The 19,247-nt window shown below is 36.9% G+C and overlaps 2 protein-coding genes across 2 annotated transcripts; both read right to left on the bottom strand.

Moving 5' to 3' along the window:
* Nucleotides 1-9,883: 9,883 nt before the first annotated feature.
* Nucleotides 9,884-10,693, bottom strand: LOC149207585 (FRIGIDA-like protein 3). Its single transcript, XM_089398083.1, has one exon. The coding sequence runs from the start codon at nucleotides 10,691-10,693 to the stop codon at nucleotides 9,884-9,886; it is 810 nt and encodes a 269-aa protein (XP_089254209.1).
* Nucleotides 10,694-16,462: 5,769 nt separating this feature from the next.
* On the bottom strand, nucleotides 16,463-18,144 carry LOC149207584 (transcription termination factor MTERF15, mitochondrial-like). The gene is made up of 2 exons (XM_089395803.1): nucleotides 17,970-18,144; nucleotides 16,463-17,930 (listed from the first exon to the last, which is right to left on the bottom strand). Exon 2 carries the CDS (start codon nucleotides 17,867-17,869, stop codon nucleotides 16,655-16,657), a length of 1,215 nt encoding a protein of 404 aa, XP_089251929.1. The 5' UTR covers nucleotides 17,870-17,930; nucleotides 17,970-18,144; the 3' UTR covers nucleotides 16,463-16,654.
* Between the last annotated feature and the right edge of the window lie 1,103 nt (nucleotides 18,145-19,247).

The following is a 19,247-nucleotide window of genomic DNA, read 5'->3' as shown; positions in this document are numbered from 1 at the left end:
GCAGCTTTGGGTCTGGGAAATCAACACAGATTTGCAAAGATTTCTATGGGGCGAAGTAGGAAAGTTTTTTAGCACTTTGAAATGAGTGTGATGGTGGGTCTAAAGACTGGTGAGGAGTTGAAGAGGGCATGCAAATGTCATAGTCCTCTTCAAACAGTAGAAAACATTTAAAACTAAATAAAACCCCAAGGCAGAACATTGAACATCAATGGATTCCACCATTTAATCTTCATTCATTTAGTTATGTAGAAAAGAGATAGATGATGGCACATATACACATAATATAAACTTAATAACAGAGTAGAAAACAATGCTAATTCACATTACCACAAGAATCCCACAAAATGCTGCAAAACCCTGGTTCATTTCCTTGCCAAACTACAGAAGTGATGTACAAAGTAGCTCAATGCATCCACAAGAGTCCAACCTTAACAAATGGCTAAGAAAGTACAAGATATAGGCATCAAACCACCTATTCTAGCCATCAGGGGTCGAATCTATGAGTCAAGGCGTTGTTTCAACAACATCTAAACTAGGAACTAGAAAATATGCAATGTAACAGCTTGCCTCTAAAGCTATGGAAACTGATTCATTCATCCTCAAACCACCTCTAACTGATGTATCTACCCCATCAAGTCATTTTTCATCAAATTTACATCATATTACATCATTTACTATCACAAATTTACCAAGGAGAAGAGAAAAAGTCAATTGATAGTCAAACTAGGTGAAATTCTGAGTTTTTAGGCAAAATTGGCAAAAAATTTCCTGATGCGTAGTGCCACTTCAAGGATGCTTTTGGAGGCCTTCCACTCATCCAAATCAGGCCCAAGATAGCTTGTTGTAAAGTCCTGTCTGTCTAGTTTCTGGAACAGTTTGAATTTTCTAATTTGGAGGTCATTTGCCCCCTCAAAAGTGGATTCTCTCAAGACTGGTTCCTTTGTGTCCAAAAAGTGGCAGAGAGGGTACTTTTTGAGTGTTTTTTGCCCTTTAGGTGACCTAGATCTCCTCCAAATTTTATAAAACGTTCTAGGTTTCATTGTTTTTCCATGAGGAATCCAAAAATGCAATCCATTTTGCAAAATACTGAGCCAAATCAATGCGTAGTGCTGGTGGCGCTGTGCATCAGCTGAAAATTCTTGTGTTTTTAATGACAAAATTTGGAAAATGACAAAATTGTCTCAAAATTTGCCGAATTTTGGCTCAAAGTTGCATCATGGGTTATTTTGTTGGGCTAAAGTAACATCAGCCAAAATGTTGAGCTTTTTATCTTTCTTTTTGCCCTTTGTTCCATTTTTCCCCTACATCCAGAATTCTTGTGGCCTCTGCAACGATAGTGGGTGAAAGAGTGAAGTTTATCGCAGCAAGATGTACCATATTGTTATCCATGTTTATTACAAACTGCCTTACTAACTCATGGTGACATTTGACCCTCTCAACCATTTCACAAAACTCAAAACATGACTGATATCTGAAACATGTGGTGGCTAGAGAGCAAGCAAAGAGTTCACTCATGCTAATAGGTTCCTCCCTAATGATTTTTCCACCCTTGTGAGGTTTCCTGGGCTGCACATTTCTTTCCCTTGAGCTATCACTAAGTGTTTCTTCTTCAAAACTTGATTCACTGCTTCTTTCCATTATGCTTGTCTTAATGATGTAATGTGATGATGGTATAGTGAACAATGACAATGGGTGAGGACAAAGAAGATGAGTATGAAGAGATTTTGCAAATGGAACAACAGTAATGAAGTGGAGTAGGGGAATGAAGGGAAAGATTTAGGAAATTAGGGTTTTGACTTATAAGGGACTTAGGGTTTAATAAAGGGGATTAGTTTCTTAGGGGAAAAAGGAAAGAGAAAATGGAATCAATGGGTAGTTTTAGGGCAATGAAGTTTGGGAAAAGAGAAAAGGGATGTTGGTTTTGTAATGAGGTGAAAATTTTGCAATGAAGTGAAAAGTATGAAGGCAAGCTAGGGTTTTGGTTTTAAGAAGCAAAACTCATGAACAAAACATGAAGAAGACTAATTTCAGCTCAAGATCGATGAAAACTTACTTGTAGGAGTGAAATGCAGCATTTGGGAGAGTTTGGGATAAATTTGAGTGATTTTGGAAACTCCCTGGCCAATGCGTAGTGCACTGAGCCCAATGCGCAGCGCCTCTCTGATACACAACATTAGTGTAAATTTACACTGGAGAACACTGCCTGATGCGCAGCGCCTCTCTCATCTGCAGTGTCGACCCTCTGATGCGCAGCGCCTCCCTGATGCATAGCACCTTTTTTCAAACGACTTTTGAAGGCCTTTCTGGTGTCCAAATTGGGCGTGTGATAGCTTGTTGGAAATATTGTCTAGTCTACTTTCCAACACATCTTGAATTTTTCAGTTTGGAGTTTATTTACCCTGCCAAAAGTCAAATCACCCAAGATTGGTCAAAATGTGCAAAATGAGGTTTCCTAAATGCAGAGTGTTGTTGCAGTCAACTTTTGAAGGTCTTCCTCAATTCCAAATTGAGCTCATGATAGCTCATTGGAAAGATCTATCTATCTAGTTATCATTTGACTCATCAAGAAAGTCATTTGGGCATTCCATCCAGGAGAAAAAATGATTTTACCAAAGTCACTCCAGAGGTGCATCAATCCTCCTGAGACCAATGATGTTTTCGACATTTATTCCAATCCACGAAACCTGTGTAAAAACTGAAAGAGGTTTTTCTTCTTGGGTCAATGATGGACAAAAAATTCTCTCACTTTTGTCAAATTCATCTTTTCTTGCTCAGAAACATAGTTTGAAGAAAACCTATCCCGATGTGTGGAACAGGGGATTTGTGGAAATGAAGGGAAATGAAAGGGATGAGGGGCTTCTAAATTATTGAGAAAATTTTGGGAACTAGGGAGGGATGTTAGAAAGTAGGGGAAAGTGGAATTTCAAAGATTGAGTGAGGGGAAGGGGTCCAAAAGGGAAAAACACAAGCCTAGCCTAGAAAATTGTCAAATTGTAGTAGTAAACTAGGGTTTGCGGGAAAATGATGAATTTGAGGGATATGAGTGATGGGAAGCGTTTAAGAAGGTATATTAAGGATAGGGGAAGGTGTATGAACATCAAGACACAAGTTTTTTTGATCATTTGGCCATCCAAGAAAAATTACCTTCAAAACCCTAGGAGAGGGAAATGGGCCTTATCCAAGTACAACTAAAGCATGAACAAGGTGTAAAATGACCCATTGGAACCTGAAATGATGATAACTCTTTGAATGATGGTACACTCAGCCAAATGGTGAGACACTTGGAAAACTTTGGAAGGAGTGAAAACAACCCTAGACCTAATACCTAGTGACCAAATTTTACTTGAAGACTCATTGAAATGACAAAATTTGACTTTGACACCCTGAAATCACTTTGTAAGAGCATGTTTGATCACTGGAGGAATGCTGCAAAGACTGACTCAACATCTCACACATTTCAAAGCTTTCAATTAGAGTTTCTTTATTGTAGTTAATCACCTCATATGAGGACATATTATGTTCATTTCATCTAGTGTGACTTATGCCTTCCTACATCTTTTCATAGGAAGAGATACTTTTTCTCGTGATCATGCTTCTTAAGATAGAAGAAAAGATCCATATTACCTGCAACCATATGACATGACATTACAATATTAAACACATGCATATATACCTTATTTTACCTTCAAGTCATCAAGGCTTCTTCCAGCAGCTTCCTCGATTGAAAAGATCTTCAATCCCTTGATCTGCTTCATGTCATATCATCATCTCATGGATTCCATTCGTTGGAGTTCTTGTTGAAACACTTGCTTCCTTTCTAGATTAGTGAACCCTATAATGAGGATTCCATCAGAGAATTTTGAGGATCTTGTATATCCCCAACTGGCAGATGTTCCTTTTTGACTTGATGTATGATGAGTCTTAGATGACTCCTTTCTTTCCTTCAATGTCCACTGACGTTCCCAAGAGCTATATATCCTACATGTTGTCTGCCATGGATTTTTGTCCTTCATGATACTTATGAAGATGTTATGAGCTCTTGTTTCTAATGCTTTCATGATGCCATGATGCATCTTATTATCATTGTTATATCTTTTAACACAAGATTTAAGAGCTTATGATAGGACCCTTTTGTGAGGGATATTATCTTACTCATAGGAGAGATTTGTTACTCCCTCTTTCCTTGGTCGTTTTCTTCATCTTCCTCCATCTTTAGTCATATGAGCTTCCAAAATATTTCTATAGCACTGAATCTTAACTATACTTATTTTGTCTTGCTTGAGGACCAACCTTGCCTTTCCTTTCTGAACATGGTTGAGTTCTTTTAACCTTCAATATTTTTGCCATCAACTTGTCTTTCTCTATCTAGCATACCTACCACAAGTTGTTGAATGAGGTAACCTTCTTGTTCATGGACATTTGTTACCTTGCCTATCAGTTAGAATGATGATGATTATATTCCTTCCTAGATCTTGTAGATGGGATCTTATGAAAATATCCTACATCCTTGATGCCCTTTTTGAAGAATATGTGACCTTCTTCATTGCATATTTGGAGAATGAGTTTATCACCTACATCACTTTGATGTCTCCAATATTGCTATGTGAGGGGATCTTTCATAAGCATCCCTTTCCATAAATTCATAGGAGACCTATTGATATGTTTAATGACTTCAGCTACTTAGAGGACTATGTCTATCCTCCTTCTTCATGCAAGGAATATTGATGGCCCATCCAACCTATAGATGTCCTTGCAATCATGAAGTCATTTAACCAAATATATAAATTGAAAAGATACTTACTTGTCATGTGAAGATGAAATCTTCACCTTGATTGCTTTGATGATGGTTGAAGCAGATGCATTGATGCTTCCTCCGGATGAGATCCTTGATGTAATGGTATGAAGCTTACCTTCTTGTCTTCAAGTTTCTTCTACTTATACTCTGATTCTTCTGATTCACAACATATTTATGAACTTGAGATAACATTGTCTTAATATCACATAAGTGGATTATGGAACCTTGTCATATGCAACATTGTGTAGAACCATAGAGTCTTGATATTTCTTTCCATGATGATCATTTTATGGTATTGATATCCATCAACGAACAACTTCATTCTATATTGAGATCCATGTGGCATGACATAGACTAAGATTGTGAGAGACATCGAAACTGCTACCATGAACCCTAGTTTGAGTACTTGTGATCGAAACTTGACTTTTTGACAAAAGCCTTTTTTGTTGTAGACTGCTGTTGTGGGTTAATCCTTTAATCTTGATAAATCTCTTGCTTTGATGCCCATCTTGAATACTGGTCCTTCTATGTCTCTTTTGCTACCCTTCCTTTGACTTTATCACCTTAGCTTTGATACCATGTTGAAGAATCTAGGGAAAGTAGGATTGATGTGATTCTTCTTAACTTGATAACTATTTGTGAGGCATTTTAATTTTCTTCTTAGCACAATCTTCTCTTTGACATTATTAGAGTGTGTGTTTCTTATTTCATCAAATAGCTACCAAAACCAAAGAGACAAGAACACAAGATGTTTGGCTTTCTGCCAGGGCCAAAACCTCTCCCTCTTGGAGAGGAAAACCCGCACACAATTCTTCTTATAGAGATTCCATTTGACGAATACCAAGACCTTGACCCTTGACCTACTAGGCCACTCCAAGACCAAGACACCAATCCTCATCTTTGACACTGCTGAGATCATCATCATTGCTGCACCATTGAGGTCATCATTGTTGCATCATTGAGGTCATTATTGTTGCACCATTGTTGTTCCTTTACCTAGATCATTTATGCATTCTTCTTTGTTATCATCATCATGTCTTCATCGATGCACTGAGGTCTTCATCATGCCCTTGTCTTCACCAAGATCATTATGTTGATATCATAACTATGTACAATATGTTGAGAGAGTATTGTTGTGGGATTACTATTATGTCGAGACAGTGATCAGTGTATCATCTTCATCTTCTTCATAACAAACATACTGAGACAGTGATCAACACTAAGGTCTATGTCATTACATCTATAACGAGATTGTGATTGTGGTCTTTCCTTGCACCCTAGACTGTCACCACCAAGGAGGAGAAGATTGTAATTTTCTTACTAAAATTATACCCGAAATAGTAGGGGTATCTGAGATGTATCCTTCTGTAATGCGAGGTTCAAATTCTTGTACCCATCCGAGAGGCTCTGAGGTCTTGTACTTACCTGAAGTTTTAGAGATCCAAGACACTATTATGCTGCCTTGATCCGAGATTCTTGTACCTACTGCACCCATCCAAATTTCAGAGAAGAATCTGAAATCTTGCTTTTCTGTGGTGACCCTAATTGCGTATATATAGTAGTTAGGTCTCTGTATTTGAGCCGACATGACAGTGTGAAGTGTTGTGTCCTTTTATTGAACTGAGATGACTTTCTTTAGTCTATTTAATTCAATTTGAGGCTAACATGATTGTTCTTTTTATTATTTTGATTGTTGTCTTCTTCATGAGGATTGTGTTGGTCTTGGAGGGATAATCTAGTCACTAGGTAGACTTATATACATTACATATATGCTCAAGAAGAGCTCTTTGACTCTGACTTTCCTAGACCTATGAAATGAGCAAGAAACTCATTCTCATAATTTAAAAATAATATTTATTTTTCTCGACAAGTACAAAGATCAAAATTACATTTGTAAATATAGAACCTAGTTACACTTTCTTCCACATATAGCCTAGAAGCAACTCCAAATTATCAAAAATCCAAGACATAAGAGCTAGTTTCCACACTAGCTTCACGCTGAATCATCACACCAGTGTTATGTTGAGAATATCTAGGATGTCCTTGAGAATATCTAGGATGTCCTCAAACTAGATGTTCTTACCAACAACCATAGAGACCGATCCCTGCTTAACCCTAACACATTTCTTAGCTTTTGGCTCACATCTAGAATCACAAGGTGAGAATAGAGGGCTCAATGGAGGGCATGACATGGGAGGCGAAAGGGAAACCAAGCTAAGAAAACATTGATTTTCAAAGACTATAGACTCTACATTTCCACTTGTTGTAGGTCTTTGGTTTCTTAAGCTACATACTATAGGCCTTGGATTTTTTATTGGAGGTCAGAATGCTTGTCCCCTCTTGTGGATTTTCCTACCAAGAAGTTAGCATTTGAAGGGGTGTTTTTATTTGGAATAACTGCTCTACATTTTCCTTTAAATGTACCTTTATTTCCTCTAGCCCTGCTCATATGGGTCTAGCATAGCTATAGAACCAAAGAGATAGTAGACTCACTAATTTGAATGCATTGAGTTGTTACACTTCCGAAAATTCTAGAGCGAGGCCATCTTTGTGTCTTACTGTTAACTACCTCACTGGATATATAATGCTAGTATTTGAACGAAAGAAAGAATTCACACAAAACAAATTCTTGGAATTTAAGATATGTAAAAAAAAATAAGTCATAAATGTGGTAATCCCTTTTAGCATCTCCCCAACAACGATGCCAACAATATAAATCAATTTAATTAACTTAAATTATGGAAATGAAATTATGAATTTGGGAACATAAGTTTGTGATATACTAACAATGTATGTGCAAGGTTTAAGACATGAATGGACTTCTAATTGAGGAAAAAAGACTCTTAAAATCTATCTAATTTTTCATAACAAGATCACACCTTTAAAAATCCATATAACTTGAAACAAAGACTTAGAATACCACAGATATTTTGTTCACTAAATGGTTAATCACAAAAAAGCCTCGCTAGTCATGAATCTCTTTCATTTTATTAAGACACATACATGGCAAACACAAAATATGAATGAGAAACATGAGTGTGTGTTTATTATGGACAATGATATACATTTATAGTACATTCACATGACCTTTGGTTTCGTATTCCAAGGTCTCTTGGACTTCCTTAGACTATTTAGCTTCCACACCAACCCTTAGAGGATTAGGTGTTCAACATTCTCCCCCAATCTGAAGGGTTATGTATGAGTCCAAGAAGAGAGTTGTAATACAAAATGTGCAAAAATGCATGGCAGCACTAAGCTGAATGTGCTCTCTGAAATGTTAGTATAAAGGGCGATGGTTTAAGGATGACCACCAACACTGGAACGCTTAGTGCAGTTCTCAAAACTCTTCCAAGTCTGCCATGAAGCTCAAGTCTTTTGCTAGAGAAAGTGCTCCCGATGTTTTGAACAGGGAAACCTTCAACCATGAAAGGGAGGTCTCACCCCGCATAAAAGGGAGAACCTCAACTTGAAAAGGGAGGTCTCAACCTATGATGGTTTAAGGATGACCAACAACTCTAGAATGCTTAATGCAATTCCTGAAACTCTTCCAAGCTGGCAAGACGCTGAAGTCTTCTGCTAGAGGAAGTGTCCCCAATTCTTTGAAGAGGCATCACCAACTGAAGGCATGATCAGGGGCATCTTTGTCTCTGGCTACAACTCTGAATCTGGTATGGTAGGTTGTGGCTCAGGCTCACTTGATGTGGCTTTGAAGCTTGTAGATGACCATCATTTCCCCCCCGTCAGATACAAGGTGAGATGATGGAGAAAACTCAACTGCAAGACTATTCAATACTCTAGAACAAGTTCGGACGTATGACTGAAATATCTTCTTCGTTGTTGATGCCCATTGCTAAGAAGTGATCCATCCAAGATGAATCTTCGTTCTTACAGGAAGCTTGTTTTTTACGCATCTGTTTGAAGAATGATTGGTTTTATGGCAATGCTTACATGGGTGAACATATATGGCCAACTAGGTCACAGTATTGGCATTTAACAACTTGTTGTGGCTGATATGGAAGAGGAGCAGAATCTGGAACAACTGAAGTTGAATTGTCATGAAAGAATCCAATACTCTGAAACTGGACGGGCTTTGAGTAATCTGGAATATGAAAGGACAAGTCCTTGTCATATCCAAGACCAATTTTGTGCTTGTTGTGGACAAACTCTTCCCAAGGTCTGATGATGGGCTTGGGAAGTGCAGACTGCACTTCTACATCTGCATGTGATTTTGCTGCTTCATTGGGAAATCGATCTGAATCAACTGCAACATTATTGACTTGCTGTTGATGGGTTGTTGTCTCAATGTTCTGAACAAAAATAGGTTCAGAATGATATCTATTTTGATGTAGCTCTTCTTGTCAATTTTCTCATGTGCATTTTGCAAAAAAAAAATATATATATATATTAAAAAAGTGTATCAGACCTAATATTTACCATTCCATCAATAGTGGAATGAATAAGGATATTTAACAACTCTAACGTATGATCAATTCTAGCCATAGAGTTGTACAATGATGATCCAATAGGGGTTAGATTAACAGTCTCAAAAGATAAGGGGTGTCCCTCCTGCAGTCTTCTCTCATTATTTATTTGAGTTGCAATGGAAGGTGCTGATGCAAAGGCACCGGCAGCAAGCCCAGTGTTGGCAGCACTAAAATCTGATGGACGGTGATCATGACCAATAATCCCATACTTATTTTGAGCCCCATCAATATTGTAGGGTGAAGCTTTTGAGTTGTTCATACCACCAACCGCTCTGGTTATCTCATTTGATGAAGCATGCATAGCCCTCTTTGAAGCATAGTTTTCCCTCTTTGAAAGCCAACGGCCAGGCTCAAAAGATTGAAATCTTTTATGCTGTGCATTTTTCTTAGCATTTTTCTTTCTGTCTTCTTCCTGCTCTGTTTTCTTAGAAGCTTGCTTTCTTTCTTTCTTTTTCTTGCTTTCTTATAAGCTTTCTTTCTTTCTCTTTGTTTCTCTTTTTTATTCTGTCTTCTCTCTCCTGTTCCAGTTTTTTTAGTTTGTCTTCAGGAAAATGACTTTGCAAACCATACTTTCTGACAAGCTCAATAACAGCTCTCACTGCCGTCATCTCACTCTGGAGTCTGGAGATATAATTTGATGGCTGAAAGCAGACATGTTCCTTTCCTTTTCAGCCTTCTCCAAATCTCTCAAAAATGATGTCAACAAATCCACAGCATCTACTTTATCCAGTATGCCAAATGTATCCGCATATCTAAGAGCCTCTAATGGTTGACCACTTTCTGAAAGCTTATCGATAAATTCTGATATGTAAGGAGACAACCCAAGAGACCGACACAGTTCTGGAGTTTGCTCGCTGCTCGAAATAATAAACAGTAAACCCCAAAGCTCATCCCTCGGGTAATCTGCCGCGATTTTAAACGAAGCCAAGAGCTTCAGGAACGCCCTAAGATCCCCCTTACCGGTGGAAACCGTATACTTATCAAATTTAATTTCTTTTCTCCAAGCCTTAGCAATCTTCCGGGCCGAATCCTTGACATCCGACTGAACAACACGGCTGTCATCGTTACCAAAAACGAGGAAAAGTGAATCTAAGAGTAAGATGCGAGATTTTCTGTTTATAGAAATTTGGGGCCTCTTCTCCTCTATGTGAGTCAAGCCACACTCTGCGAAATCACAGCTGTCCAGAGCTTTTATCACCAGCTTCGCCGCATCAGGGACTCCACTGAATGCCACCGCCAATTCCTTCTGAAGGGTTTCAAACTCGTTAATGTTGTCGATTATGTAATTTTTGAGGCTATCACCGTCAGCTTTATCGCAGGATCTTAGGGCGGGCTTCAACAGATGAGAAAATTTTAGTGAATAAAGAACTGACGACACTCGAACCGGCGACCTTTGATGTTTTCTCCCCTTCATTTTTGTCCAAGGTTCCGGGTTCTTCTCGTTTTTCCTCCTTTACCTTTAGGGTTTTGTACCTCGATTGCAGGTCTCTATGGAGGTTATGGTAATACTCCGTCAGGTTCTTCTGAAGATCGAGAGCTGATTCACTGATGTTGTCTTTGCAGAGTTGTGACAGAGACTCGTCGAAGGATTTCATCCTCGACTGAATGCGTTGCAGAATATCGAACACGGGAATCAATACAAGAGTTACAAGAGTATATTTGTCTCAGGCGAAACACTGAGCAATCGAGAATTATACTGACAAAAATGACCAGACGTTTTGTATTCCTTGACCAATTCATGCCTAAGATACATTCAACCAGTGCTCACAAAGGCCAGGAGACTAGGGTAATTTGTAGATTGTTAAATCTGCAAATTCGTCAGAGAAACGCTCTATTCAACATAAAGAACCTCCCCTTTTTTCTTTTTCTATTTTTGAATAGAAGGTAAATGTTCACAGAACAGTGCACACAGAAATGACAGGTGTGTTTCTGCAAGACGATGTAATTGTGCAGGGAATGTTTCATAGAGCTGCTACAGAACAAGGCAGAGATGGCAACTACAATTTCGCTGACAACATATTCATGAAATGCAAGACTGACATGCACAGAGAGGTCACAAAATTAGTGGCTCATATTTGGGCAGGGCAGGAATACCCCTGCTCTGGTACCATGTTAAGACACGTACATGGCAAACACAAAATATGAATGATAAACATGAGCGTGTGTTTATTATGGACAATGATATACATTTATAGTACATTCACATGACCTTTGGTTTCGTATTCCAAGGTCTCTTGGACTTCCATAGACTATTTAGCTTCCACACCAACCCTTAGAGGATTAGGTGTCCAATACATTCAAGCAACACTCTTAAATGTTTCTATAATTGGTTACCAGGCAGGTCTCTATTCCAATCTTTAATGAAAACTATTCCTTTCTAGTTTACTAGGCTTGATTCTAAGTGGAGACTTATAGGGAAATGTGGAAAAGAAAGTCTAACATATAGGAAATAACGAAAAAAAAGTCTAATGGCTACTAGATAAACTAAGATTTCATAGAGATGGCTTTCATCGTGGATTGGCAAGTACAAAGTGACTTTAATAATATAGGTTGAAATATTTTACTCAGTATCAAATTCAAGTGTTCATATAACAAAATAAGAAGCACAACTTCGTGTTTCAACCTTCAATGGAAGACTTACTCTTTGCAAAGGATTGTACATAACATAACACACAATGAAAATTACCATAAGCAAGGAAACAAAGAAACAAAACACACAGTGTTTATGAAATTCGAAGAAATACACAACAAACCATATATGCCTATCAATTTTGATACTAACAAGTTGAAGAACAATGTTGGCCAAATTGAGGAGCCCTCCCAATTAGCTTCACACTGCTAGAGAACTACGATGCTAAAGGAAAATCACAACGATGCTAAAGGAAAATCACAGGAGCCCTCCCAATTAGCTTCACACTGCTAGAGAACTACGATGCTAAAGGAAAATCACGCACAAGTCCATCTCTGAACATTAGCTCATTCACTTTGTATTAATAGATTAAAGGTTTAATAACGCAAATAAGAATCCAATGATATTCCTCTATCTATCTATCTCTCAATATATTTATATATGTCATTACATTGTTTTGTTGCTCATTTATATAGACATAGACATTACAAAAGGACACACATGCAAATTCTAACAAATCCCCATTTTCATGCCTTGAGCATATCAACTACAGGATGTGAAAGGTAAAAAAAAGAGATACTATTTACAATCTAGTAAATCCTTAGCAAGAATAGAAAACAAATCAGATCAAGTGATATTCTTATGACATGGAAATGCATAAGAATATCCTTGATCATTGCCTACGGCTACATGGCTCTCTCAGTACTCTATTTTTGGCATGGTTTGATAGCAGGTTTCACTAGAGAAGAGCACCCACCCCGTTTGCTTTGGAACTAATGTAACGAACATGGAACTATCGAGGAACCGAGGAGAAAGACCCATGTGTCAGATTTTGTTTTAGAAGTGCATTGGTATGTTGAACAATGAGATTGGTTACTAGATCCATATATTAGTCATAGGGATTGAACTAGTTAAACCATCATTAGTAATAAAATAACTTTTAACCCCCTTAATTTACCAAAAACAATGGGAAAACCATTAAAATAACAACATAATTACCTTATACACTCAGGATGAGCTCTCAATTGAAAAACATGGTAAAAAGGCATCATGATGAGGTCAAAAAGGGAATAACCAGCTCATTCGATATGTTTTAGTGGGTGCAAATACTTCCGAAGTAAGAAAGGATATGCAATTTTGCTAGGTAGGAAATATGATTTAAAAATAGTTGAAAAGAAAAAGCATTTATGTAGGAGAGAAAGGGTAACCTAAGCTAATGTTAAATCTCACAAAAGTTTTCCATTTTTCCTTCTTGTGGTTGGCTTAGACAATATACTTGTCACAAATATTTATGCCGTGTTTGACAACGCTAAAAAGTGCTACACCAAAATGTCCCATTTTACTTCAGCCAATTCTTTCTTGCCTTGGAGTAGTGTCCATAGAAAATTTCTTAAGATAGAAATTAAAGGTTGAAAGCTCTTTTAGAGGATCAACAACAAGAAGAGTAATAAACCATGGTGGAAACCAAATCTTTAAAACACGCTTGAAACTTGGCAACAAGGTTCAAGGACTGGGTTTGCCAATAATCTAGCTTAGCCATTTTGGCCAACACATAATTCCACATCAACTACAAAAGTTTGCAAGCCAAAAGGGGTCCCCAGGAATCCAAAAATTACTCTTGGTTGACCACAAACCATTGATATTAGGTTGACCAAGGAGGAATACCTTGACTAATATAGCACTAATTTTTTTCTCTATTCAATCTTAGCACAAAAAACATCGTAAAATTCATAGATGGGATTCATTTTGTTTTTCACAATGTCCCCATCCAATTGATTTGTGAGAATATAACAAACAATAAAATGTCAATTGATTACTTTGGGGAAAAAATAAAATGACCATTGATTAATTGTTAACCTTAGGTGGAAAAAATCCCTCAAACATGACACGTGTAGCTAATTCTGTGTTCCATTAGATTGCTTAAGGCATCAACTACCAACAAAGAGAGTGGGGGTTAATGAGCAAAGCTTGCCTAAAGGATATATAATGACTAAAGGCTTCGAGGTAGATTTGATCAAAAAAATTCTAGTTGATGCATCGACAAATAGTGTGGAGACTACTTTGATGAACTTGGGCTATAAGACTATTATTAATGAAATGCCACTCAACACCATCATACTATTTTTCAATGTCTATTTTCATTAATATAATTTTTGGACCATTTTTTCTCGCGCATTCCATCCCTTAAAAAGCTATAGCCAAGTTGTGAAAAATAAATCCCACTGTAATAATCTCAATTTGATCAAGTCTGCTAATAAATTCATAAAGAACAAATTGGCTTGGAGATAGTGTTAAGTGTCCAAAAGTATGTCCTTTGGGGCTATCTATAATATCTCTAAACTAGCAACAACTTTGTAACAATCATTAATCATGATGATGATTGAATATAGGCCATGTGAAATGTCAATGATATAAGTCCATGCAACTCTGCTAAAAAGCTATTGAAATAATTTTGTAGGCCACTTTTAATAAGATGGTTAGTCTCCAATTGGAGATCAGTTCAATATGAACAATTATAGGGATCAATTTGATGCTCTCTCAATTAATCATAGTGCCCAGATTGTCCACGTGGAACTCTTCATTGTAAACTCTAAGACGTGTGGGGTCGATGAAGTCTCGCATAGCTTTATCAAATTCACAAGGTAACCCATTCATTATTTCTTTGGGCCTTATGATCTACCAGCTCAATGGCAATCTTGAGTTCTTTCGAGAAGAGGTTGAGATCAAAAGAATTGATATCCTTGCGCCACCCAATTTGGGTTGTAAAAGCCTGCTTATATTGTTCAAGAAATTCATGACTATCGTGTTGTCTTACTAGCTTACCCATGTCAATGTTGAAGGCAAAAATATTCTATGCCATAGGTTGTCGCTTGAGCACCTAAAAAAAAGCCTAGTGTCCCACATTTTACTAAATGGAACTTGGAGCTAATTTGAGCACGTTCAGTTTATCTAGCTCCTAAAACATTGAGGATTGCAATTATAGTTCAAATAACTTCTAAAACATTGAGGATTGCAATTATAGTTCATATAGCTTCTAAAACATTCTCTTTGCCTCAAACAAGTTTCCTAACGTCTCTAATTCTATCAACAATAAAAGGAGTATTGAGATTGTAACAATTAAATATTATACATATATCTCGTCAAAACAACTACTCTATCCCTACAATGGATCCAAATGAAAATGAGATTGTAATAAAAACAAAAAAAATCCCATAAAATTTAAGTAATCAAAACTTAAAAACTCTATAGACAATAAAATTATAAAACTGGAAAAAAATTACATAAAAAAAATACATAACCAATTACATAATCAAATAAAGAAAAATACATAACCAAATAAGATCATATGAAAACATTAGATCCCATGGATAAAAGTCGAGCATATGCAAAATGACAGGGCAATTCATCAACCCATTTAAACAAAAGATATGCTAGACCACTTTCAAATTTCTTAAAAGACATGAAATCGGGAATATCAGGGTGAAGTCATAACCCGTAGAAAGTATTGTATAGTACAACTGGACTACTCATTTAACAACATCTCTGAATATTTTAAGAACAAATAATTTGTAATATTATTTGTTTGCTCTTTGCAAGGATGAGATCTTTGCTGATGAGAAAAGCATACCTTTAGAGACGGTCCAAACTCTGTTCGATAAAATAGAAAACTGCCTATCTAAATGCAAGAGTTCATGACAGTTAACAAAAGTTCATGCGTTAATTGCAAATCGGTATCTATCAATATGTGTTATTTGTGTTTTTGATGCTGAAAATGTTAACAGAACCAGAACAGAGCTGGCTATACGGACTAGTCAGGCCAGTTCCGGGGTTTTCCTTCGGAGAACGGGCCACTCGAACCAGTTTTGGTCTGCACTGGTTCAGAACACATCCTGATCTTCTCAAGAACTTTGTGTATTTGTGTCTATATATATATATCAAAATCGGAATACTTTATATATTTTTAGGTTAAATCAGTTTTTGTGTTATTATTTTTACAGATTCCATTTTTTGAGGTCAACTAGTTATGAGACCAGTCCAGTACTGATAACAATGGGCTGTATAAGATGTATCATTATGCAAGTAAATGCAATGGGGCCAAGAACGAGGGTGAATTTACCCTGAATGGAAAAGAATAAAGTAATTTTGTCAAAAATGCTTCTCATAAATGTTAACTAGCCACTATATGACTTTGACAATTTAAAGCAGTGTTTTTTTAACCATTCAATTGCCAAACACACCATATAACTACTCTAAAGTGGGTTCTCTGACCCAAAAAAAAGAGAAATAGTGCAAGGAAAACGTCATATTGAAATATCAAACATTCCAAACAACTAGTTATATTGATATTCCAAACATTCCAAACAACTAGTTCTATTGAAATTCCAAACAAGTAGTGAATTCTGAATCCTTTTTCAATGCCAGTCTCTTCTTTTGCTAAGACAAACTACCTTTACATATGACAAATATGTAAATCAGGTACAGATTACACATATGGCATTTCAAAAATTCCACTCTGGCAGTGTTCCTACTGTTCCTACCATCCAGTACAATTCATCGTATTCCCAGAGGCAACTTCATCTATACAAAAAGCAGTAATCCATTAAAACTAGCAGCAGATTTCATTCTAAAACCCTTAGACATACATTATAAAATTCACTTCCCTTTAATACGGGTAATCTGTCACCCACAAGTTTTCTTTCGCTTGCTGATGAATAATCATGCTATGTGCAGTTCAGTTCCATTGCATCATCGAACAAAATCCTTGCATTCATGAGTGACTTTCTCCACCTCTAATTCATTAAGTGCTCCCTTGTCCACACTCAACTTTCTAGCTTTCATGTAGTGGTGCACGACCTCTAGCCTTGGTACTACATCTGCTCTAGTGCATGACTCCTCATCAGTGCTCAACTTTCCATCTCTCACCCAATGGTAAATATCTTGCAGAACCAAGGATTCAACATTCTTATTAACATATTTCTCCAAAAATTGTTCTTCTGTTAACTGAAAATATCGAGGACATATCATCTCTGTTTTCAACACTTGCATAGTCTTCAATGCCTCCATTACTCTGTACCGAGGAATTATTCTCTTTTCCATACTGTATCCAAGGACAGCTGGATACTTCAAAAGACTGGCCAATGTAAACCCTGCAGATTTTACGAGAAAATCCACATGCCGTTTCAAATTTTCCTCTGACATCGCCAGAATGTTCGGACTCCGTTTTGATATCTCTGAACTTTGTGTTTCAGAGAAACCGAAACTTCTCAAATACAGTAGCCTTCTATCTATGTGTTCTTTCCCTAACCCAAACATCATACACATGGCATGGGAAAACCCCCTTGATCCCTTCTTAAACCCCAAACTCTCGACCTGTTCAAATGACTCCACAATCTTTTCCTCTGAAGTCGCGAGCAACATAGGCACCTTCCCCACTAACTCCGATAACGCTGGACCCTCAACACCCAGCTGTTGCAAAAGTGAAATTGTGGATTTCAGCTTATGCTCGCTGCTACTAAATACCCGTGAACCCCTAACACATAGTTTGTAGATATCCCGTGGCTTCATGAAAGAACCAAAGAAAGTGAGCTTAGACTTTATGTTTCTTTCGGTTCTAAGAAATAAAAACTCAGGGTTGAAAAGGACGACCCTTCGAATCTGGGCAGGGTCAGTCAAACCACAGCCATTTAACAACTTCAAACCTTCTTCCATATTATGAATTGATTTTGCACGAAGCAATAATCCCTTTTTGTGTCTAAAGGCTTTTGCGATATCGCCCTGTGAGAAACCGCATCTGTCGAGGAGAAATGCTGTGACAACATCCCTCTCTGGTTGGGTTGCTAATGGGGTTGTTATTTGAGTGCAGAAATTGAGTAATGTTATGTGGGATTTCACGGTAACAGCAAATACAACAGGAGGCATTGCCGTTGATAGTCGTTTCCATATGTTCATCGTCATCATCATGCGTGCAGAAGAAAGAAGTCGAGAGCGGCTGCAGAAGGTCAGTGAAGTTTGGAAAGCAAACCTAAAAGATTGGGTGAGTAAGGGGACAGGGAAAGCAAACCTAAAAAATTGGGTAAGCGAAAAGGGTTTTATTTTATTAGGGTTTGAGAACCACTATACGACTGAGTAGGGTTTACAACAGTGACCGAGTATGGTTTTATCAGGGTTTGGTCACAAATAAAGGGATTGAGTCAAGATTGTCAACAAAGCCTACCAGGTTACCAGGGACTGTTTGGGATTTCCAAAAACATTTTTCCTATTAGATGTTGTGTTAAATAGGAGAGAAATAAATCAAAGAAAATACGTTCACTTTTATTCATGTGTCCTGTGGCTGGTTGTTCAGTAACGTTTTATACTATTCTTTTACTACCATTAATAATTGTTAAATATTTATTAAGGTTATTGAATTTTTATTAAATTTTAATTTAAAATAATTTTAGACCACTAAAGTCATATAAATTAAATGATAATGTTATTAGTTTTTTTATTACTATTAATGAACATTATTGATTTTTTTTAATAAATTTTATTTTAAAATGATTTTAGTCTTCTAAAATCATATAAATTAAATGATTGATAAACTTTTATACATATCCATTAATACTAAACATTAAAAAATTTATTGAGATGTAAATCTAATAAGTATTAAAACACTTCATGATATATCTAAAGTAGCTAAAATTAAAAAAACCATAAAATCTAATTAAATTATAATTTTATTTTAAATTTATATTAATTATAAAAAGAATTAGTATATCTAAGTTAAACATATATACATTTAAAAAACATGGAACAAGATTTTTAACTATGGTAATTTAGTTTCACTTTACCATGGAGATTTTTAATTCGTAAATAGGCTTTGTTACAATACCATGGTTCATCAATACCACATGTCCAAAAAAACATAATTCACTTCATATAACACTTGTTCATATTATATATATATATTTTTAATAATCAATTCAATTAAAAGAGAAAAGGGAATAACTACTTTGGGGATAAATTTCAATCATTCATTTGTATACATTGTTAGCTCTGCCACATAACTTCGGTTCTTAAAGGACAGGGACTAGCTCGGTCGGATTAATCACGCTCAAAGAAGGCACACGGTGGTCATCATTCCTGTTTCTCTTGCCCCGCTTACCCTTCGTTGTCTCCATTCCCTTCGCTTTTCTTCTAAAAACCAACAACACCCTTGTTTTTTAAGCCCCGGGCGTTAAAACCCAAAACCTCAAAAAACCACGCCCATACGACCTTGCGCCTCCACAAACTCTTCCCCCGTAACCTCCGCCATCGATCTTCGCCTCCCGATCCAGCGACTCCCTCTCACGTCCGATGG

Source organism: Pinus tabuliformis, chromosome 1_2 (assembly GCF_031772625.1).
Source record: "Pinus tabuliformis cultivar Carrire ecotype Pingquan chromosome 1_2, CPIR1, whole genome shotgun sequence".
Taxonomy (NCBI): Eukaryota; Viridiplantae; Streptophyta; class Pinopsida; order Pinales; family Pinaceae; genus Pinus; species Pinus tabuliformis.
Note: the sequence above shows the minus strand (reverse complement) of the source record. Positions and strands in the feature narration are given on the sequence as shown.